The sequence below is a fragment of the Parasteatoda tepidariorum genome, chromosome 5 (genome assembly GCF_043381705.1).
Source record: "Parasteatoda tepidariorum isolate YZ-2023 chromosome 5, CAS_Ptep_4.0, whole genome shotgun sequence".
In the NCBI taxonomy this organism is placed as follows: domain Eukaryota; kingdom Metazoa; phylum Arthropoda; class Arachnida; order Araneae; family Theridiidae; genus Parasteatoda; species Parasteatoda tepidariorum.
The window spans coordinates 65,028,801-65,053,676 of NC_092208.1; the positions used below are offsets into that span (position 1 = coordinate 65,028,801).

At 30.4% G+C, this 24,876-nt stretch overlaps 1 protein-coding gene across 1 annotated transcript; it reads right to left on the reverse strand.

The window, feature by feature from the left end:
* Positions 1-496: 496 nt before the first annotated feature.
* LOC107441169 (uncharacterized) lies at positions 497-13,880 on the reverse strand. The gene is made up of 8 exons (XM_043046486.2): positions 13,742-13,880; positions 12,554-12,667; positions 9,030-9,388; positions 6,426-6,549; positions 4,504-4,593; positions 3,194-3,426; positions 2,716-2,761; positions 497-825 (listed from the first exon to the last, which is right to left on the reverse strand). The coding sequence occupies exons 2-8, from the start codon at positions 12,615-12,617 to the stop codon at positions 770-772; spliced, it is 972 nt and encodes a 323-aa protein (XP_042902420.1). The 5' UTR covers positions 12,618-12,667; positions 13,742-13,880; the 3' UTR covers positions 497-769.
* Positions 13,881-24,876: the final 10,996 nt, after the last annotated feature.

The following is a 24,876-nucleotide window of genomic DNA, read 5'->3' on the forward strand; positions in this document are numbered from 1 at the left end:
TAGACATAACACACCAGAAGTAAAATTTTGCTTAGTCGAATACTTTCATTCGTAAAAAACTTTGTAAGCAAAACTTTGCAAGAAAAAACTCCTCTTTGGACAAAATATTGGTGGATAACTGTAGTTTCTCTTCAAATTATGGTTGAGAAATACTTATGTGTACAAATTCTGTCTGGTACGAAATACTACATTTTATATAAGTATTTTTATTTGTGCAAGAATCTATATGGGAGCTTTATTCATCAAAAATTCTGTCACCAGTAAAATGCATAATCTTAAAATTTTGCATGAAGTGTATGAAATATATGTATGTGGTGTACATGAAGTATTTGTATGAGGTTTTGAATAGGGATTTCTATAGGGCATCAATGGTAAAATAAGGAAACAAATATTGCTATGATGTTCAGCAGAAAACAATTACATCACTTTTACATTAAGTAATTAAAAATTAAGTAGTTTAGTAATTAATCTCATAAAAAATCTTTCTGATATTTATTAAGGTTATTTCCTATCAACATTTTATTTTAAAACTGCATCAAATAATCATTAAAGTGATTGTTTAATTCTTTGTAAACACAGTAATGTACACTAAAAAGATATTGATCTTCTCAAATTAGACATTCTGATCATAAAATTAATGAAATTCCAAGACATAATACAGTCTGAAGTCATTTTAAAATAGGTCCTTGAATCTTTATCGTGTCTATGTTCCTAAAATTTGATTATCCCGCTTCTTTCAATACATTCACAGTTTAATGTTTTCGTTTCGTCATTTATCCGGTATTACTACTTCTCTTTTTTGACGCCAGTGACTGATGAAGTTTCCTAAAATTAAATTAAATTACTCTGAATACACTGATAATTCTAGACATTTAAAATACATGCAATTATATACAGACGAGAGACGGGTCTCTTAACTTATTATTAATGTTTTTTTTTTTTTTAAATTTTTCATACTGTATTTTGTGATTTTTGAGAGAGAAAAATGGAAACTTCCAATATGAAAGTTTTTTTGAAAATAAACTCAAGCATCAAAATAGAATTAGCTAATGTTGCTACCTGTGTTCATGAATTAAAAATAAACGTTGCTTATAGAACAAAGCTTTGCTTCTTAGTTTTCCCAAGCTTTTTAGATTTGATGTGAATTTCTACAAAGTTTCCGGATGAAAAATAGCTAGGCTAATTGAGCTATATAATGATGTCGTAAATTAAATAATTGGTTGCGTAATGATGTCGTAAATTACGTAACTGACTTTATAATGTGCTGTACAATGATGTCGTAAATTAGATAATTGGCTGTAAAATGGGCGGTATAATGATGTCTAAAGTTAAATAATATGATTGGCTGCATAATCAGCTGCATAATGATATCGCAAATTAAAAAATCAGCTTTATAATGGGCTCTATGATTTCGCAACTAAATAATCATTTGTATAATGACCGTAAATTAAGCAGATGCTTTAGAGCATTTATTTACGTTACGACATCATTACACAGCCAATTATTTAATTAACGACATCACTATACAGTTATCAGTCAATCAAGTGTCATTATTTGTTAATTTGTAAAAATATAACAAACAATGTTTTTAACGGGTATTCAATTTACCATCTCTCACACACGTTAAAAAGCTCCTTTTTTAAAAAAAGATATTGCTGCAACTCATAATTTATTACAGTGGTTCCCAATCAGGATTATAATTTCGTTGTTTTAAAGGAAGAGTGAGATCGGGCTGAATTGCACTTGATTTATGAAACAACTCCATAGTTTTGCCAGGAAATAAATTTGGGCTGCACTCACAGATCGGATTTTAAATTTAATTCATTATCTTACTAGTTTGTCTTCTAAAAAGTTGAAAGATGCATTTCGGGGTCTAAAAAATATCCCTCAAACAAAAATACTTGCTTAAAAAGATATATGAATCACAAAATTATGGAGTTTAATGTGTGAAGAGAGAAAAGGATCGAACAGGTTATTGTTTCCTTTTGTGTTGATCTATCTTTGCGAGTCAGGTTACAAATGAAAATGACTTTAAGAAAAGGAAATCAAAAGTTAAAGGTAACATGCTTTTTCTCTTTCCAAAGTACAACTCCTTTAATGAAAGAATAAGAGAATAAAAAACAATGACATCTATCTCATTATTAAAAAAGTGACCTACATCATCAGAGTTTGAGACACTGTTTAAAATAATTGAAGTATTAATTTTTTAAATTAAATAATTTGTTCGTAAATGCAAAAAAAATATATTATTTATTTATGGTTGTGAATGTATTAATTATATAAAAATTATGTTGATGTTATTCATAATTAATGTTCTTTGCAGCACTAGGAATAAAATTTTGATAGTGGAAGTATTGGTTGTACATTTTTTTATGAACGGATACGTACATTTTATCTGAGGATATTTTTAGATATCATGTTTAATAATTGCACTTTAAAAGCTTTGTTTAAAGTTGCAAGTGAAAAACGAATGTAGATTTTTATTATTACCAATATTTAGCACCTTAAATTAGATATTTTTTTTAAAACTATTTCCTAAATGTCTTATGTTTAGGAAATCGTAAATAAAAATGCTAAAATAATATACAGGAATTAGTACCTTTATAATGTACAAAATTTTCATTTAATAAGCATTTCGAAATTCTAACTTTTTCAGACTTATACATTAGAACGTGCAATGTAACATATAAAAATTAATGTAATAAATCCGCTTACCTGTTTTAGTGAGACAAGAAAATATAATACGAGGAATGTTCAAGACCTGAAAAATACGAGACTATTATTGTAATTGTATTATTATATATTCCTCCGTTATATAAAAGATTTATGTTTATTTATTTATTGGTACAATATGCGTTTGTAGACTTGTGTGCACAATTAAGGTTTATAAACCTTTGTCAAGTAGGACAGATTTAGCACAATACGGAAAAGAGCAGCACGAAGATGCATCCAGGGCATCAGCGACATTAGAACCCGGTACCTTTACGCTTCTCACAGAATACAGTGACCAATTTGGAGATAATAGATGAAAAGAAATCATGGAAATTCCTTTTCCCCCTAAAACGTTTTTCCCTATAGAAGGACAATTCTCTTTAGAAATATTATTAAAATTTAATATTTATTCTATTGGAGACTAATATTTTAAAAATGTCTTCTAACTCGAAAAAAATATCAAATAGAGTAGAAAACTCACCATCAATATAAAATCACTTGCAATGACATAGACACTAGATGTCATGATGAAGGAAGCAATGACAATGACTAAAGATTTTACTCTAAACTGTATTGAGTTCTGTGACATGTTACTGTTCTCGAAAAAAATTGATTCTGTCCAACTTCCTCCATTGCTTTCTAAAGACTTAAATATCGTGTTTCGTAATCCACTGGGTTTGAAAAGACAAAAAGCACTTTGACAGATTTCTCTGCCTGGAAAAGAAAAAAGGATTAAACTTCCAAAAACATAAAACTCACGTTTATTTATAAGCTTGATTTATTCTTCCCTAAACATTTTGAATTTGAAATAATTTTTGAACTGCAAAGAATTGACTTTGACAAAACGTTTTGGTAATGGGCACTGCTGGCATTATGGTAATAGGTTAAGTTTTGATACATACCAAATATACTCTAATATAGGTACAATGGATTTTAAAGTGAATTTGGTGCCAATCACAGCCGCATCAATACTTTATATTTTTATGATTGAATTTTTTACATGGATAAAAATGCACAGGAGAGAGTAGCTTGACTGCGGCAAATTTCAAATATCATGAATTCCTCTTGATTACCTCTTGCAACAGCAGTATGCGAGATAATGCTAAATACAGATAACCTTTATTTTGATGGGATGTACTACTAAAAGTTTGCTTTGCTTAATATAATAATGTAAAGCAACTGAGAAAGTCAAAAATAATAATAAATAACAATTGTGTTAATAAATGTAAAAAATAATAATGTAAAAAAATAATAAATATAAAATAAAGAAATAATAACAAATATAAAAAACAATAGAGCAAAAATAATGATAAATATAAAAGATAATAGTGTAAAAATAATAATAAATTACAAATGATAATAATTGTAACTAATACTCGAACATATCTATTTCGTGCCCACTCAAATTTAAGTGTCATAGGTAGGAAATATTTTAGCATTTATAGTATCATATTTAACATTGATCGTAATGTATGCTGACACTGTAGTAGTTTTTAATGCTGTTAAACAAAAAATAATTATTTGCTGATTTCCACATTGAATACTAAATTTGCACCGAGCTCGGAATTCATGTCTATCGAAATAATATTATTATTTTTTAAAGTAATAATATTTTCAAAATAATATTAAAATAATATTTTTTAAAACCAATCCTTCCCTTTAAACTTCCGGCATACTAAAGGTATTTTTGTTGAAGTAAAGGTTTGAAAAAGTCAATTTTAATAGCTCAAAATAGATATAAAAACGTAAATACTATCAAAAATGTATACAACAGTAATAAATTAAACATACCCCAGTTTAGCTTCAATGAAATTAGAGAAGTCAATACAAAAACCAAAAACATTCCATCAATGTAATAAGCATATTTCGATGCAAAAAATGCTAGAAACAAAAAGAAAATTTAAGAGGTGGTTGGTTTAGATATCCTAATGAAAAAAACTAATATAATTGCAGTTTGTTTAAAGCATACAAATACACCAGTACTATGGGCTATGGAGCTCAATTCTATTTTATGCCTGTTATTAATATATGACATGTATCAAAATGTTGGATTCATTAGTCAAATTATGTTTAGGAAAACGTTTCAGTCTACCCAAAGTTGTATTTTTCAAACTACAATATTGCATGCAATGTAAGTTGATTCTTCTTAGCAGAGAAGCACTATTTTTGAAAAATAAATGCATAAGTGATGTGGTTTATTGAGCTTAATTCCCCTGTTATTAACATCTGTTATGCCTAATCGACTGTATGTATCGAAGTGATAGATCCATTCTCCAAATTATCTTAGGAAAAATGTTTAATTCAGTGTAAAGTGCTATTTTTGAAATTGCATTACGTCATAGTAAGTAAATTCTTCTAACTAGAGAATTGAACATTTCTAAAATTTCTACAGAAACAAAACCAAGTTTAAATTAAGGATCCTGGTTGGATATATACGATGAGATATAAATTTGTCAGAATTTATATGACCCTTTAAAGTTTTAGCACATTTAATATTAAGATTAAAATATGTGAAGAGGAAAGAATATTGGGGGTCGAATGGTTGAGGATCCGACTTATAGCAGAGAAGAATACGATTATGTCTCAGCAGATATATTTTTAATTTTCCTTTTCTTAATGCCAAATTTTTTTTTATTTTTTATTTAATGTAAAATAGTGAAAGAAACAAAGAATTTAACTTGATTACCACTTAAGTATATTTATCAATTTTAAATGACGTTATTTTCTTTTCAATAGATAAATAGTAGTTTTTCGAAATCTTGCTATTACTTTCAAAGTCAAAATAAAAAATATATAAATATTATTTCAAAAATATCTAAAAGATTCTTCACTTTTTTTTTTAATTTCACTTTAACAAACATTTCTTTTCCAATTATTCATTCTTCAGAATTAAAATATTTATTTCATTCCAAGAACTAATTTCTAAAACAAATAAATAGTATGTTTAATACATAATTATTTGATATAGATTTATTTAATATACATTTATTTAATATATATTTATTTAATGCATATTTATTTAATATATATTTATTTAAAATAAATAAATATACGTTTAACAACTTTACGAAATGAAATTAAGAAATATTGATGTTATCTGGAATAGAAACGGCGTCCATTCAACTGTAGGGTGCATGACTTAAAAACTTGACCACCAACACTCTTTCTGATTGAAACTTTTTAATCTCAATATTAAATAAGTTAAGACTTTGAGGGGTCATAACTGATCCAGAGTCTTAGTTGTTGAATGGTTAAAAACATTGGACAGGGATCACATTTTAACGTGTCCAATGTATTTAACCGTGTTCCTTAATTTAAACTTGATTTCGTTTCAGTATGAAGTTTACAGATGTTTATTTCCCTCATAAGTGAACTTGTAATACATGGTTATTAAAGCATATTATATTCTTTATTTAAATTGGTATTTGTCAGTTTGTTTATATCAAGAAGCAGTCTATATTTTGATTAGATGTAAAATGTCTAAAAAAAAATTTTCAGGAGCAGAGCTCTGCTTAAAATCTAAGCTTTAAAAATAATCAGAAAATAGCCCCAAAACTTGATTACTAGAAAAATGTGATGTGTCTTATTTATTTTTCACATCCATTTGAAATTTATAATTTGAAGTTATTAAGAACATAACATTAAATTAAGTGCAGCAAACAATTTTATACTAATGGAGAATGGTTGAAATATATGCAAACATTAGAAATTACCGTTTAATGAAAATCTTGAGCTTTCTTGATTGGATCCTAGTTTTTTTTCGTCTTTCAAATGAATTTTTAGTTTCATCCACAATGATTTCGTATTGCGGAAATTCAATCGCAATGCTGTAAGGATCTAAAAAATCAATAACAGTTACAAAATTATTTTCTCATATTTAAAAAAACAACTAAAAAACATTACAACATTATGAATTCATTAGACTCATTGTATTCTCAAATGCAAGTAAATGATATTACTTAAAGGCTATTTTTAATGCAAAGTGCACAAAAAATGCAATACAGCAATAACTTTTGATCAAAACAACGGAGTTTTGCATACTAAGGTGCAAGCTTAATGCCTTAAGGTTATCACCCTACCAACTGGTCCTCCTTTTTAAATAAATAGAATTTCAAGTATCTCGAGATTTAAAATCAAGACAGTATAAACTCATGTTGAACAAGTGATACTGGCTATTCAAATTTCACATCTTATAAGCTCGCCGTTTTAGATCTTTGGTGTTTTAGAGCATTTATCAGACTAGACCAAAACGGGTATCATGTTGAACTTGTTATTAAAAACGATTTTTGTTCAGTTCAGCATATGCTAACAGTTTAAACAACAAAATATATTTATTGATCCATTGTTGCTCTTGCAGGATATCAAAGCAGATTTGCAACTTTGGTAAAAATCACACTCAGATCATATCCGATTATTGATNAAAAATCACACTCCGATCATATCCGATTATTGATTATCATTATGTTAGCAGTTGAAACTTTCTTTTACGAGACAGTGAGTTCTATGAGCAACGGTTTCTTATTGCCAAAATGAAACAAACTTTTACTGTTAAAAATGTATCTTGTCTAAATTAATACACAAATCTAAAACGATAAATAATCTAACGGTAAATAAACGGTAAAATGAAGGAAGTCAGTAGTCGCGATAAAAATTAAAATCATTCCTCATACTTATCTTTTACATATTCAATATTCTGTATCGTAATTAACAATCATCATTAATTATAATATCCTCTATATTATCTTTTGAATATGTTATCGATTATGATTGCTAAAGTATCGTATTAGATGATTATAGTTATCAATCATGATTACAATATTGTCATATTTCATACGCTGCGTATATTGTCATTATAAGGTGACCTGTGTAAATCAGAACGAGTCGTTCCTCTTCATACCTACGGACGTGGTCGCAATAGCAAATAAGTAGTGATCTTTTTTAAATTTTCTTTTGAAGGATAATAATGAAAAGGTTGATAATTAAGAGTAAGTGTTTAAAAAAAAGTGGTAACAAATTGTTACTACTAATACTGTTTGACATTTAAGTATCTGAGTTTATTGAATTTAAACGCCTTGAAATTAAATTGCCGTTTGGGGGAAAGAAATTAGACATATTTATGAATAAAATTACTAGCTACGATTAAATGTAGTATTTAGTTTAGAAATGTTGACTCACAAATTCGAACACCATTGCAATCAGAACACAAACAGACTGATATTTTTTACTACTCTACTCTGACTGACTGAAGTTGTATTCGGAGTCCCTGTCCGCGAAGTGGACACTCCACTCCGTAGGCGCCTGCAGTACTGTCGTTATGACTCTACTGTGCTTAGACTGAATGTGATTACGGAGTACCTGTCCGCGAAGCGGACACTCTACTCCTTCATCTGAGATAGTTCCCGTGGGCGCCTGGTGTACTGTCTTTAGGTAAAAAGACTGAAGTAGTAGAAAAGATGGCTTGGCTGGGTAGTCAGCATGATGGTGTAGACTCCACTCTGCGTGGCACACTTATTTTTATATAGGCTTGGCGACGAAACCCAGAACTTTCATTTTGTTACCAAAGTCGCCAAATTTATAGCTAATTTAACAAAAATGCCGCCAAACCGAGTCTTTCGTAAGAAATGCATTAGGCGCTATTTTCTCTTTAACTTACTTTAGAATTACGCGACTTGCTTGCAAACTTTCTGATTAAACTATTTATTTAGTGTCTACCTGAGATATTTAGCCTCATAACAAAATGGTATTCACCAAACTATACACATATTTACAAATTCGTAACAATATATACTAAACAAAATAAGTAAAATCATAATAAATGCTCATTAATTCAACATTTTAATTCACTATATCTTCCGAACTATATATCACTCAAAACTGATTTATCTAAAAGCAACTTCATTACGAATATTCTTTTTTTTTTGCTTAATAGGTATGCAAATTTTTACCTTCTTTTAAACTTTGCAATTTTCTTTTGAAATTTCAAATGACAAAATTTAAAATTTGAGGAAAAATGAGAAAAAAAATGTTTCTGAATAACAAAGTGTTAGAAAACAGTACATTTAAATTATTCTAATTTGAGTGATTTCAAATTTTAGAATTTGGATGATCAATTCATTATCAAAATTTTCGCTAATAGCAAAATAAATTTTCAGGTAAATTGTTAACCCCATGAAAGTTTAAAAATTTTATTGAGTTAAAGTAAGATCCTAAAACTTTATCTGATTTCTTTTAGCAAATACATAAAGTTTGAAATTGTTAACTAAATATCTTCCTAGGTTTTAAATTTTATTATTAAGATAATGTAAATAAAATCTCACCTTTGCAATGGTTCCAAAAACACACACAATTGAAATGAAAACAAATATTGCACTTAGTCGAATAATTGTTGGAGCTAATATCCTACACGATCGCTCAATTAAAAGATAGATGGTACTTGATAATGGAGTTAATTCTGACACTACGGAGAATATTTCAGAATCATCAATAATAAATGTAGATTCCAAGCACTCATATTTGACATATGCATCCCAAATGTTGTTGCAAGACTCATAATTGATGCTATGTATCAACCAGGAATGATCCGACCAAGTTACAAATGAGTTTGGGGCCATGTAGTCAAAAACTTCTGGAAATACCCTCTCATGCAGTAAGCCACAAATGAACAAAATGGCAATCGCTGTAATGAAATATAAGACAGTTATGGTATATGTACAGAGTTTTAAAATTAGGTAAATATTAGAAAAGCATAGTTTTAGAAGACCAAAATTATGACGTTAATATTATTTAATAATTTAATTGAAAAAAATCCTTATCTAAAAAACAATAAGTGGACAGAAGCCAGAGCGGTTTAGTCAAAAAAGTGAAATGTGGGCATTGCTGTCAAAGGTAAGTAAGCAGCATCGTTTCTATCTCATCCTTTATTAAAAATGATTGGAGGTCATTCCGGTAGCAGAATTTACGAAGTAAATCGACGTAAATATAACTTTTTCTAAGACCAAAATGCAGTCAGGCACAGTGTAAGGGTCCGGCTTAACGATATACCTAAAAACTATACGTCACCTAAACTTAATTTTAATGAACAATGATACTCCATCTGCCCCAAATTAGTAGCTACAATTGAATATTTTCTTATTGTTTATAGATACTGATGAGTTTATGATTTTGTTTGATCATTTTTGAAAAATATCAGGAAGCTATGATGTCAATCAGTCACAGTTACTTATTTAGAATACCCTCCTCCCTCTCTAAATCAATACCGAATTAGTTTAAAAAATCCAATATCCGCACGCATTTAAGCCACTCTCCATTATGTAAGTACTCTTCTACCAGTTATCCCCTAAAACTATCATCTAGCTATATTCACTGTAGACGTAGAATTTTACTTGTGTTGATCTACTAAACTACATCGGAACAAATTTTTGATACCACCTACTTGAAATGTTGTAATTAATTTGGGACAAAATTTTCGATCAAAATGTAGCAACTAATTCGGCACAGATGGAGTACTAACAAAGTGGACTAAATCCAATCCTTATACAGTAAATATCTGTAACCAATTAACAGAAAAAATATCCTTTGTTTTTTGCAGTGCTCCCTTTCTTACACTTTATAATCTTGATTTGAAACAGGTTTATAGATGTTTTGAAAAGGAGTCAGTAAAAGAAGAATCGATGAAAAATAAATCTAAAGGTGTTGTGACAATCAGCAGTGCCGGCTGCTGTGATGGAGGTTTTCTGATACCGGGATGGTTATGATTTAGGTTGTTCGTGGCAAAAATATATTTGCATGTTATGAAAAATGTTGTTAACAAAATAGAATGGTTAAACGATGGGTGAAGACGATTCATTCAGGGTGTAAAAAGAGCAAGATGTGCTAAATATAAGCCGGATGTCAACAAATCGGCGTTGTGATTGGTCTTTTTCCTTTACAGATTTTATGTTCTATATTATAAACCTCATTAAACAGCCGACCCAATTTAGGGTTTACGACTACCAATATTCAACTTCGTAGCCTTGTAAATTTGAACCCAATCCAGAAGACGGGGAAACCCCTGGATCAAGTATTTGGAGAAATTCGCCTTCAGGGATGAAACTAAATGAATGAAACCAAACAGCATTTTCGTTACGTGGAGGGGAAAACCACAAAAAACCTCCCATGATTTGCCTGGCGGCAAGGGGACTCTATAAACTATGATCCTCTTACCACTGAAAATATTTTACGTCAGCACTATCGCTTGGATTCGAACCAGTTAACCTCATTGGGGGGCGAGCGTTCTGTTCCCTCAGACACTATGGCTCTCCTTTACCAATTACTACTACACCATCAGTGCTCAGCTGTATGAAGTATATGTTCACGTTTGAATCAAAGCAATATTCCTATCATGATGCATGATGACGCCCTTGCAATGTCGTATTCAGTATCAATAAGATGTTTCAACTGCAAAGTTGGTGGTTTTGGAACAACCCCCTGTACTCGCGTGAATGCGACTTATTTACTAACTGAATCCAACTCTGCTTTGACATTTTATTTCCTGACGTGGTATATGTGCCCATGGCAGAAATACTTTATGTGCCCTTTATCAATGCACAACCATTTACTGAAGGTGCGCAAAGATTTTTCGCAAATTTTAAAAAAGACAAAATAAGAATTAAAAGAAAAATAAAGTTTCCTTATGTTTATAGTGAATGGATAGAACGTTATTTAAGAACGTTATTTATATAGAATCATCGTTATTTATATAGATTACCAACGTTATCTATATAATTTACGTTATTTATATAGAATCATTAAAAAACACTTTCTATCTATGTTTTGTATGTGCATACAGAAGAATTCATAAAAAAAAACTGTGTCGAAAGCTATAAAAATAAAATTTTCTCAAAATACAGAAACCGTGAAGTTATCTTTTACATACTTTACAGGTATTGTGTGTGTGAGTTCATGGGCACTTTACAGATTTTAAAAATTTGAATTTTTAAACACTTTACAGGCATTCTGAATGAGAATTCCAGAATAGTAGCTTGGTGAGCATGTAAGTCATAAAAGAAAAGAAAAATATTCAGGAAAAAAATAACGTGATCAAATTTCCACCTCTCTGGCTATTAAAGTTAGTAATTTGTGTTTTCATCTATCGGTAACTCATTGAAAAAAGCTTTAATACCTAATTAATATGAAAAAAGACCAAAGTTTGCCTACCGATGCCAAGGAATATGATAATTATACAAAAATTTCTGCATTTAAACAACATTTGATTCCAATGTATTTTACAATGCATGAATTTAAAATTCAAGTAAAGAACTTTGAATTACCCTACATATTTAAGCTCATTCAGTCGATGATAATGACATTTATGTATCGAAAGCAAGCAACAAAAGGAAGATAAGAAATAAGTCCATAGATATCAATCTCTTAACTTGAAGTTTATTTCTTAAAATGTAAGATTCAAGAGCTGACAGCAGATGCCCACTAACAAAATTATGTTATCTTATTCAAATGTTAAACGTACTAGAGACAGGTACTATGAGACACAATGGGGGGCAACTGGAAAATGAATCTTGCATTGTTTATGCTGTTTGTTTAAGCTCTCAGTTTAACTGTGAAAAAAAAGTCCAAACACCATACTTTTTAGACGGGGGATGCTTTTTGTTATGGAAACATTAAAAAACAAACTATAGTATTCTTCTTGTAAACTCGACTCCAAAATCCTACTGGAAATAGTTTAACTTTGTAACCATAGTCGCTGACAATACTCTAAACAATTCGTAAAAAAAGTTCCTTTGTTCCAAATAACAAAAAATGTTCAAGCAATTATTTCCTTCACAAAATTTTATTAAATACGAACCTGAGTTAAAAATAGTCACCGAACACCTTGCAATATCAATCAATACCCATATTGTCGGCTTCATCTTGTCTTTTTCAACTTTATGCTTCTCACTTCAACATGCGTGGTATTTTTCTAAAATCAGAACATGTTTGTTGTTTCAAAAACATTAAATTCCTGTTCAATATTAACAGTTTATTTTGTTGAAATTGAATTTAATATTTGTTTAGAATGTTACGTATCTCTTTTTTTATATAAAAACCCCGAAAAACATTTTAATTTTACATCAAAAAAAAAAAACTTTTAACTCTACTAGTAGGCTTCACCCATTGCTCGCTTTGCTTACCATCATCCATCTCATTCCTATTTAACTTTTTTAAACCATATTTTCTCCTAAAAAAATGAACATTTTGTAAACAAAATATACAATTATGGTAGTTTGATATAAGAACATTTTGTCACTATGTTAATCGTCACAAAAGGAACAATTACCCTGGATTTAAAAAAGTAATCATAAAGGAACAGTTTTTATCTTTTCAATGTATTTTTTTAAAAATTTCAATATGAGTGTTAAGATTTATGTCTGGCAACATTTGGCATACGCAAGTTCGAGCTTATGAAGTAAAGATTTCGAGAGAATTTTCAACAACAGTGAATTAATAGCCAATATTTTAGAGTAAAATTAATAAATAAGTAAATAACAACTGAAAAAAATGCATAACAAAGCAGTTAAGATTTCAAAAACTTTCAAACAAATTGCAATTACAAAGTAAACTTTAGTAGTGGTCTGTAGAACTGCTCACATGGTAATTTTCAAGTTTATCCCAAATAAGTTAAACTCTGTTAAGTTCATATAATTCTTACGAACAAAGAAAATTTTAACTTAAACAGGTAAATATGATTTAAAATGTAATTTCGCTCCCTTTTTTTTTATCGAAATACAGCCAAACTTAAACAGAAATTTTACGTACGAATTTTTTATTTCTATATTAATGAGTTAACGTAATTTCGATTGTTAATACTCCAGCTAAAACATGCATTATATTAAAAAAAATGATTTTTTTATTGAGGCAATAAGACAATAACTTTAAGGTTGTAATCTACCTAATGATAGTGAACAAAATATTAAGAATTATACGCTGCACAAAGTTAGTTATCGTTAGTTAGTTAGTTAATGATAAAAATGAATTAAAAAATTGACTTATTTACTCTCGGATCTTCATTTAGACCTTTCAGTTTGTATCATATAGAGCTATCATTACCGAATAAAAATAATTATAATGATGGTTAAATGATTTGCTAATTTAAGTTAATTAATTTAGATGGAAATTTTCTGGTGTGCTCATTTACCAACAAAAATATAAATATCCCAAAATGTTGTATTTCATTCGTACATGATTTGTGCTTTAGCGAACCATTAGAAAATTTGTCCAAGTCAACTTTCGTGATTTAAATAGATCTGGGCAAAAGAAATATATAAAAAGTTTGAGTTTACACTTCAATGCTAACGTACATAAAAAAAAATTTTTTTTTGAAAAATGGTGATAGCGCTTGGCAAAATGGCAACACTAGCTCGCCGAGATGGTTTTAGTGCCAGGCCTTATTGGTTTAGTAAAAACCTTAACAGCCAGTTTTATTTAAGAGTTTATCGTTGTACTTTGTATTTGTATCGTTTTATTTGTCTCTTTTTTAGTTCCATAAAATGCTTAGTTGTTAATTTTTCAAGCATTTCATGTTTTAATGAAGACATAAGTACATTTTGTTTAATAAATTACTATTTACTTAAATATTTTAATTTCTCCTCATTTTTCTTGCTTTTAAATTTTACTCTATTTTGACTTAAGTTTATGTTTGTATGGATGAGTCAAGCATCCTTTATCCCTTTGCACTAAAAAATAATTTCCTAAAAACGTTATTAATGTATATTTTTTCCTGTTGAATCGTGGTATTTGTTTATATTAGCAACTACTCTTTCCATTTGTTCATCCCATCTTGTATATAAACAAGCAGCTGATTCCAGAAATCTTCTTCTTGAGTTGCAGGCACCCAATTCATCATATGAAAGAATGAAATAATCATTAGTAAAAAAATATATGACAGAAACACAATATACACATGCAATGGAACAAAAATATAGTATAAAAAGTTTGAACTTGATTAAAATATTTAATGTTTCGATATGAAATTCTTAATCTGAAGATAATTCAAAACGCTAATATAAATTCCCACAATACTATCTATATTTAATCCTTTTTGTTAGAATGAAACAATAAATGAAATAACTTTAAAACTGTGCACACAGAGAAGTATTAAAGTGAACAAATATATGAGAGAGTCACTACATTATAAATCGTACAGGGCCACCTATCCGAATCTACTGTATTGCTCCTTTTAGTTTTGTTAGATCAAGAAAAGGCCTATTTCGCGAGGAAAAACTTTAAGAAAAGCACTCAGATGACGTCATCGATGACCCTTCAGTATTACTATTCGTGGGTTTGGAGATATTTAAGGTGTCATCACTTCTTTTTAAATCAATAAAATCAATTACCATCAATCAATTACTAGTAACAACCAAATTAAATACTCATTATTTTAAAGCAAAAATATTGTAAACAACCGGTTGCAACTAATTTAATTACATATAGCTATTAATTGAACGAGATTAGCCAAAAGATATAGACCAGACTCAAGCATGAACATGTCTATAGAGATGTCAATTTCACTTGCCTGTCCACTGAAAATCCACCAATGATCAATCAGTTAGATAGAACCAATAGGAATACTTTTCTACTGGAATGGGATTACGAATTGTGCCATAGGAGTAATGCAAACAACTAGTTACCATTCACACCCACAAAACTACGACAATTGTTTGATTTATTTCACTCAAGTGACATAGTTCAGCCCTGATTTGGACATCCCTCTAAAATTTATAACATGGTTTCTCACAAAATGTGAAGTAGGCAAAAAGAAAGAAGTTTAACAAGGGTTTAATGATTATTTTTAATGTTTAGTTTATTAAGTTTTTCGTGCTGGGCAAAGTTGACTAAGCCTTTCATCCCTTCAGTGGGTCGATAAATGAGTACCAAGCATACTTGGGAACTAAACACTGGGGGTTTCGCGTTCCGCTGACCACCTAACCGGAAAATATTCTCCTGCACCCCAGAGCTCAAGGTCAAGAAAACTGAGATGGGCACAATAGGCCTTGGCCCTCTATAGACTGTCGTGCCACTGAGTTTAGTTTAGTTTTCAGTTATTAAGTTTAAGTTATATTCATTCAAAAAGTATTTTTCAATAAGGACGTGTGTTTTTTATTCTGAAAAATGAAATAAAATAGACTCCTTTTTCTACGGTGATATCATTAGGCATTGATCATAAAAATTTGCGCATATGCTTTAAATCTGCAAAAATTTGATAGAACCTCCAATAGCTTTGAAAAAATAATTTTTTAGTTTCAGATTGGAACACTACAATATACATTGAGGAATCATCTATCTGAAGAAAAATTAAAATAAAATATCTAAAAAGATAATGTAAACCTGTAGAAGAATAAAATTCATGGTTGGTTGGTTCTAATGCAACTTGCCACACGGGCAAGCCTTTTCTTTATGAAAAACCTTTAACCTATAGCCCAGGACTTGGCCACTAGTACAGATCTCTCCAGCCTAGGAACGGGAAACTACTCTATTGCTGTGTGCTTTAATCCAGGAAATTTGTATTGATGCGTGTTGAAGTTCTTGTTGAATATGAAAAGAAATTCTATTAATAGTGCCAAAATCAAGTATTGATGATATTGATGCTTTTGAGTCTGACCAGATGATATAACTATCATTATTATTGAAGTTTTCAGTGCTCTTAATATATTTAATGCATTCAAGGATTGCCGACTGTTCGGCTTGAAAGATTGAATTTTCCCTGTCTAATGTGTAAAGAAAGAAAGGAAAAAAAATTTAGAACTATCTAATAATAAGGGGGAAAATTAAATAAAATAAAATTAAAAAAAATTGAAATAAAAAATAACAATAATAAATTCCTTGAAACAAGAACGAAGATGTTAGAAATCTGTTCTTAGTTATATAAAGTAAATTTCCAAGCGTTTGCCTGGTTTGCTACCTGGTTTGCTACCTGGTTGACGACGGTTAAAAAGTGGAATCTCTACTCTGAATGGATTGACGAAACTCCTTCAGTTCATGTAGGTAAGTTGGGCAGGATGATGTGGAGGCTCTGTGGTAACAGTCCAAATTTAGGTTGAAGACTTGGTAAGATGAATGGCAATTTATGCAATATTCTTCCCTTTCTGTGCAGTTTTCAGCACTATGGCCTTAGTAGCCGCATTACTCACAATAACAATGAGACTCTGTACGGGAGTTTTGATGGTGTCCAATTGTTTGGCATTTTCTGAGTCTGAGTAATACTAGTCTTTTTATGATAGTCATAGTGTGTGAAGTCCAGTGAAAAAAAGCTGAAGTGTTGTGGAAAGTCTATGGTTGACTCTTTTATGGGGTATGTTTTTAGCTAGTTTTATGACTTCAGAGTTTGGATTAAAATCTCCATTTATCTTTATTACGTCAATTATCTCGTTAACTGTGAAAGTCATGGGAGTGTTTAGTAGGATTAGTGAGAAAAGCTTTGCATCCTTCTCTTGATATTGTAGACCAATTTTCTGTAACGTGGTTAGAACTTTTTCTTTTTGTTGAGTATTATGGAATTTGTTGAACACGGGCAAGCCTGCTTGGTGAAACCGAGCAAATTTAAGGCAGAGTGTGCGATTCTGGTTTTTCAGTGGCGCCATCTATGGCCAAGAATTCGAATTCTGCCATATCATACGTCACACCTATTTTATAAGCCAGACCTATTCATGCATGGAGGACTATGCGACTCGACAGAATTTTAACGTGCATCAGTCACCAACTGCACGAGGAGTCTTCTGCCGGCGAAGTTCGAACCCACGAACTCTCGGACATGGGCCCAGCGCCCCACCGACCAGGCTATCCCGTTTTGAAATTTACTAGGAGGCTTCGAACCCTGCTCGCTGGCGCTCGCCAATCCCCGGAACTGTTTTTGCAGTTCATTTCGGATTGCTTCGCAATCCGATGCTCGCTTTGCTCGCTCATTGGATACGTTCTTAACGTCTAGCTTTTGTATACTTTTTTGAACACTGAAGTTCCGAAAACTTTTCACTGTAGAAAATTCTAAACCTGTGCATTTCAATATTAATTTGAAATTGCAAACAGTTCACATATTTTTCTTAATCACACTATTCTAAATTTCAGTTGTTGAGAAAAGTAACTGTTGTAAGTTTTGTTTTAAAGTCTTTCCCACCAGAGGGCTAAAACCAGGTGTTGTAAAACAATATGAAATAGTATTGAACGCCGGGTGTAAAGCATCGGCTTCGATGAAGATAATTTTGTGAGACTTTTTTTGATAATTCGGTGAGAATTCACCCGATTAGACATATGATGCTCACTACGTGCTCTTGCGCGCCGAAGCCTATCAATTAAAACGTATTTGCGTTTTATATAATATAGATTAGCCATATGATGCTCACTACGTGCTTTTGCGCGCCGAAGCCTATCAGTTAAAAATGAAAACTGTTGCCAACGAGAGAAAAGAAATATCATCGGTTTTATTGGTACATACGTACGTATTAGCGTTTTATATAATATAGATGTTTAATGCTAGACCAGCCTTTTGAAACTAACTAAAATGATATTCCAATTTTCAGACAAAAGTAAGAGTCCTCCGTCTTCCAATCAAAACATAACATCTTAATTTCCTGTCAATACACAAAACAATGTTCTAAATTGCTCTTTTGTTTAAATTTCTTTAGAAAATCTAATCAGATACATTGATGAAAAGCAAAGACTGAGATGATGTAGACAGAAATAAAAGCAATAACGACAAGAAAAATAGTTATAATAATAATAAGAATTTCCTTATTCACATCAAAAGATTTCTCGAGCATTTCTAGAAGGGCAACAGACATTATGCTTCAAAATCTCAGAAAAAGAATTTCAATGGGAAAAACGAATTCATATTTTACTGCTTATAATATACCAAAGCAATCTCAGCTTCTGATTCCGTTATAAAATTCAGTATTTCCAATTTCGAGAAAAGGAATATCTTTAACTTCTGAAGAAAAAATATTTTCAAGCATATTGCAGTTGAAAATGGTTTCATATGGGTTCAGTAATGAATGTAAAGATTACAAATTTAAAAAAAAGGAAAAGAAAAGCGGATAAATTTGATGAAAGAAAGGAAAATGGTATCATTGTAAACTTTTCCTCATTCTGAATTACTTGGTTAGATTGAAATGGGTATGGCTTTATCATCTCCTTTATGAAATTTATTGATTGCTTAGCACTGGAGATTCTTAGCTCTATTTCTAAAACCCATGGCAAATTAAATTTGCATTCAGCTTATATTTCTTAATTTGCCTAGATAAGCTCATATTAATGAAGTTTTAATCTGGAATTTCACTGTTTTTAGTTGAATGTAGGTTTTTCGAGATTATCTCGTTTATTTTGCTTGGCACTTTTTTATTATTGCTTCTAATTGCATATCACCTTTACATTACGACATCTGGAATGCGCAGTTTCGATTCAGTTTAACAAGTGTAGTTACATTAAGTTCTCATACCAATAAAATGTATATTAAATCAATTAAAGTTAGAAATTTATTTGCGATTACAAAAAAAAATATCCTATTCTTGTTTTACCTTGGGACGTGTTCTAAAATACAATATAATCATATTTCTTAATAATTTCGATATATTTGACTGTTTTTTTTTCAAATGGCAGGCACTGAACTTTGTTCTTCGCCTAAGAAGATGCCGGAATTGTTACTCATTTTACGTACGTTACCCAGTGGGCATCTGCGAACCAAAGTCACGGAGGCGAGTAACATTACCCACGCCACACTGCCACAAACCCGTTAGGGTGGGCCACATTCACACATCACACACAACAGAGGACAGCACATAGAGAGAAATATCAATGGCCAGAGCGGGATTCGAACCCGCACCCATTGGCTTCGCAGTCAGGCGCGCTAACCGCTCAGCCAGAGGTTGGATTTTAGTCTGGCTCTTTTGGTATGATTTGGTAACAATCTTTTAAATACAGGTAGCATTCTATTCTATTTATTCGCGCAATTGCAAAATATTTGGTTACCCAGCCACTAGTCTTACTTTTCCTTTCCAGTCTTCAAGAACAGCAGAATTAAAAATTGATAGGGGAGTGCAATTGTAAGTATTCATTTTATCCTTGACTGAGCAGAGACAAACCATAGATTCCATTAACTTTGATTTTTAGCACGTAGATTTTTTTTTATTTCTATTAATGCATATTACCAATATAAATTAAGCATAACATTCGAATCATTATTAGTATCATGATTTTGTGTGTTTCTGATAAATGAATTCGTACCTTGTTTTCCATTAATTTTTGCATTTCAGTACCAAGCTTATTTCTTTTTTTCAATTCTTATCTATTAATAAAATTAAATGGCATAATTAACCTCAATTACAGCTCGACGAGATTTTACGTTTCACCAAAACGGATTAGTACCATTTCTCCATTATTTTTGCTATCTAGTTTTGCAATCCAGCTAGTTTTTTTACAATTGGTATCTTTTACTAAATTTAATAAATCATGACTGAAGTCAATAATAGTAAGGCGATGTTTTAGGCCCCTCCTGAGCGAATTAGTACCATGTCTCTATTAATTGCAATTTATTACATACGCTATTTTTTAATTTCGTTTTGCATCAGTACCAAAATTAATTAGGCATTTTTATTCGGCAATTAATCACCATATTGGAGTCAAAAAGCTCCCTTTGCAACGCTTTCTTTGCTTTTACGCTTCCGTTGCAACGGAATAGTACCTTTTTTCTATTAATTTTATTTTTATTTTAATTTATGTAATGTTTCATTAATGATGATATTATATTAATATTTTAATCTAAGGTTATTTTTTATTTCAATTATAAAAATTAATTATCATTGACATCAATTATTGTAAGACAATTTTTCATGGTTGACCTTAATGATATTCTATCTAATATTTATACCTTTAGGTAAACAGCTTTTTTTTGCAATTAGTACTAATTACCAAAATAACTGACATAACTGTTAAAAAAACTGGTAAAAATAAATATTAAAATACGCGCAATTTACTCATTTTTTAATTCATGAAATCTATAAGTTAGAAAATAGCAAATTATGGTTTAAATATTTAAAAAACAGAATCATCTTTTTTTAATTTCAATGACTGAAACTTAATACATGAAAATTTTCCATTTTTCAAACAACTCTCAATAACGATCTAATTGTAAATTATAGAACAAAATTAAGATAGGGAGCTAAAAATGCTGCCGGTGTCTAAATTTCTAGATGCTAGCATAAATGATTCTAGAGTTCTATATTATAGACATGCAGACACACTATCAAACTCTTTATATATTGCTAAAATATATTACTGTCATTTTTTGAAATTCATTATTATATCGAATGCTAATAATTGCGCAGAATTCATAAGTCTAGGTTAAGTAGGCAAGAAAGGGATGTATTAATTGCTTCATCTTTTTGCAGTTTGGCATTAATCATTCGATAGAATGCCTAATTAATGTGAGAAATATTAATCATTTCATTATTTTCCAGTTTATCATTAATCATTCTATAAAATGCCAAGGTAATGTGCGAAATATTTATTGTTTCATATTTTTCCAGTCCATTTTAGGCATTTTATACCAGTGGCTCCAAATTCTTTTTATAAATGGAACTTTAAATGACCAAACTTCATTTGGCGGAGCTCCGACTTCATAAATCAAGTACATTAGCATTGCGAAAATATAAACCATAGAAAGACTGCTAATTACTTTAAGAATGGAAGGAGTCAATATTTTTTCATAACTTTATCAAAACTAGTCTAAAAATAAGGATTTATGCCAGTCTGATGTATGAAGCAGCATATGGTCTAATTCAAAATTTGGTTTTCGTTGGTACTGGAATGTATACGCCAGATAAAACTTAATAACATAAGCTGAATCATTGTTCGCGTAGAATTGAAAATGAAAAAGAATTGCTATAGAAACTATTTGCAAGGTAATCGGGGAAACATATTTTTTTATTGTTGAATATAATTTATTCTGGATTGAAAATTTTGATTAAAATGTTTTTTATAATTCTTGTTCAACATACTGCTTATTTCGTCTCTAGCATTTTACTTAATCAATTTCAAGGCAATAACCAAAATATTATTTTAGGGACATAAATATAGTTACAGGTTTCAAAATTCATAATCGGTGAAATTACGTCCCAACTTTCGAAATCCCTCTGACCTTTCCAGTGCCTTAGGATGATTGCCCTATACTATGATTAGGCTTTCTTTTCACTGTTAAAATTTTCATTTTAAAATTATGGTAAAATAACTGGCAGCTGTCTGTCCATGCGATTAACCGTAAAAATTACGGTAAAGATCCTTTTTTTCCTTTATGGTTTTGAAAACATTTACAAAAAGTACAGTTATAAGACCATGAATACAAAACTATATAGTTTTTTAACCATTTACAACTAACATTTCTCATAAAATAAAAAATAATTGATTATTTAACTAGACTTAGGAACTTGGCATTCCGTAATGTAATAGGCATTGGAGAGTGCCGAACACTGGATATTCTTCATATGAAGGGAATGGAGGAAATACTGTGGTGTCAACAATAGGACTCGAACTCCAGTTCTGCCGGTCAGGAGATTGACAGATAAGCCCGCTCGGCTATGATATGTACTCAGTTGCAAAGAATTAAGTAGCTTCATTTGGTGGTTCTAGTTGGTGAGATAAGATTTTGGTTGTTTAACCGTATTAAGTGAAAGCAGTTAATAAACAGTTTTTCTCAAACTTAACAGTTTGATTACCATTTTATTTATGAGTATTTGACTGTTTTGATTAAANGGTAAAGACCATTTTTTTCCTTTATGGTTTTGAAAACATTTACAAAAAGTACAGTTATAAAACCATGAATACAAAACTATATAGTTTTTTAACCATTTACAACTAACATTTCTCATAAAGTAAAAAATAATTGATTATTTAACTAGACATGGGAATTTGGCATTCCGTAAGGTAATAGGCATTGGAGAGTGCCGAACACTGGAAATTCTTCATATGAAGGGAATGGAGGAAATACTGTGGTGTCAACACTAGGACTCGAACTCCAATTCTGCCGGTCAGGAGATTGACAGATAAGCCCGCTCGGCCATGATATGTACTCAGTTGCAAAGAATTAAGTTGCTTCATTTGGTGGTTCTAGTTGGTGAGATAAGATTCTGGTTGTTTAACCGTATTAAGTGAAGGCAGTTAATAAACAGTTTTTCTCAAACTTAACAGTTTGATTACCATTTTATTTATGAGTATTTGACTGTTTTGATTAAATATGGTAAAATAACCATTCACTAAATTGTTATCTAACCATTTTTACCGAGAAATTTCTAACAGTGTATAATGTTGGATTTCATACATTAACAGTAACATGCATACTAAGACAATATTTCGTACAGACTAATGAAATATTACTAACGCAAAATACTTAATAAAGACTAATTAAATACAGTGTTTCCATTTTTTGAAAATAATTAGGACATTTAAATCACTAAAAAATATTATACAATTGAAGTGCAAGATCATACTGCTTATTCATATACACTGTTTGAAATTTCTCAAAAAATATAGTTGACTAATAACTTAATTCATTGTTACTTTACCATATTCAGACAAAATAGACAAATATGCACAAATGAGATAGTATTCGAACTGTTAATTGTGAAAAAAACCGTTTATTAACTGCTTTCACCTAATACGGTTAAGCGATGAGAATTTTATCGCACCAACTAGGCCCACCTAATAAAGCCACTTAGTTCCTTGCAACTGGGTACACAATATAGTCGAGATTACTAATGTGTCATTCTCATCACTGACCGAACTGGGTTTCGAGTCCCCGTGCCGGCACCACAATATTTCTTCCATTCTCTACAACACATGAACAGTTTGTCCTGCACTCCTCAATTTGTGACCCTTGTCTATTAGAATGCGATAGTCTCCTTCACACATAGATAACAGCAACATAAAGCTACTTGAAACAAAGGAAGTTTAGTATTTCCAATCTCGTACGATAGGTGAAACAACCAGATTAACTAATAAACCCCATTCTGTGGTCCATTTGATAAAACGCAACTCAACCACAACTTAACTCCAATGATCATTACTTGACGAAAGACGGAGCTCTAATGCCCAATAAATAAAACAAAAAAATTTACGATTTTGAAACTATATTTATATAAATGGTTAAAAAACCGTATAATTTTGTATTTATAGTTTTTCAACCATATTAGTTGTAAACGGTTTCTAAACCGTAAAAGTTAAAAATGTACTTAACTTTCAGCTTCACGGTTCATTGGATAGACGTGCTGTTGCCAGTTATTATTAGAACGGAAATTCTAATAGTGTTGTTTTTGTAATCCATTCTTCCCTCCACAAACCGTTAAGATATTATTAATTCATATGAAAGATTCAACCCGAAAGTACCTTTTTCTATAAAGTACAAAAGAAAATTGGTTTTCGTCTGACGCACCTATATTTGTGATCATCATTTCTTAGTAAACAAGTGCTCTCGAACATCAATTGCTAAATCAATAATCTTCTCTCCACTCTGAATCTTTCTGTGGAAGTATTTTTTAATGTTATTATTTTTGATGCCTCTTACATTATGCATGGGTGAATGGGAGCAATAAATTTATGGTCATGGATTTTTTTTCTTTTTTTTTCCATTTTTATTCCCCATGCATTATAATTTCGTTTCTTTGCATCATCCGATCTCATTCACTATGCAGTGATGATTGAAAAAAATGAAGAAAAAGATTGCAATGTAAGGTAATTTTCTTCGAGGTTCTTTGAGTAATTTTAATCTGAATGGTCGTTATAGGAAATATTATTAATCAGCTTGTTTTTGAATTTCTGGTTATTAATCTGGGAAGCAGTTAGTGCGATTGTGCTTGAAATGAGAGTAATGTTAGAAAATAAATAAATAACTTTTCAGATACGTGTCTATTCCATAGTTTAATAGAAATTGAATTTTTTTCTAACACCATAAAGACATTGGGGAAAGAGACTTGTGTAAATATCTTTAATATACAAAAACACCTAAACTAAATTTCACATATTTCACTTGTACAAGTAAAAATAATGTTTATTTGAAAATATATATGGCTTCTTATGTGCACATATTATATATTTTTTATATTGTATATATGGCTTCAAATTATAATTTAGAAGTTGCTAATATATAGCATATTC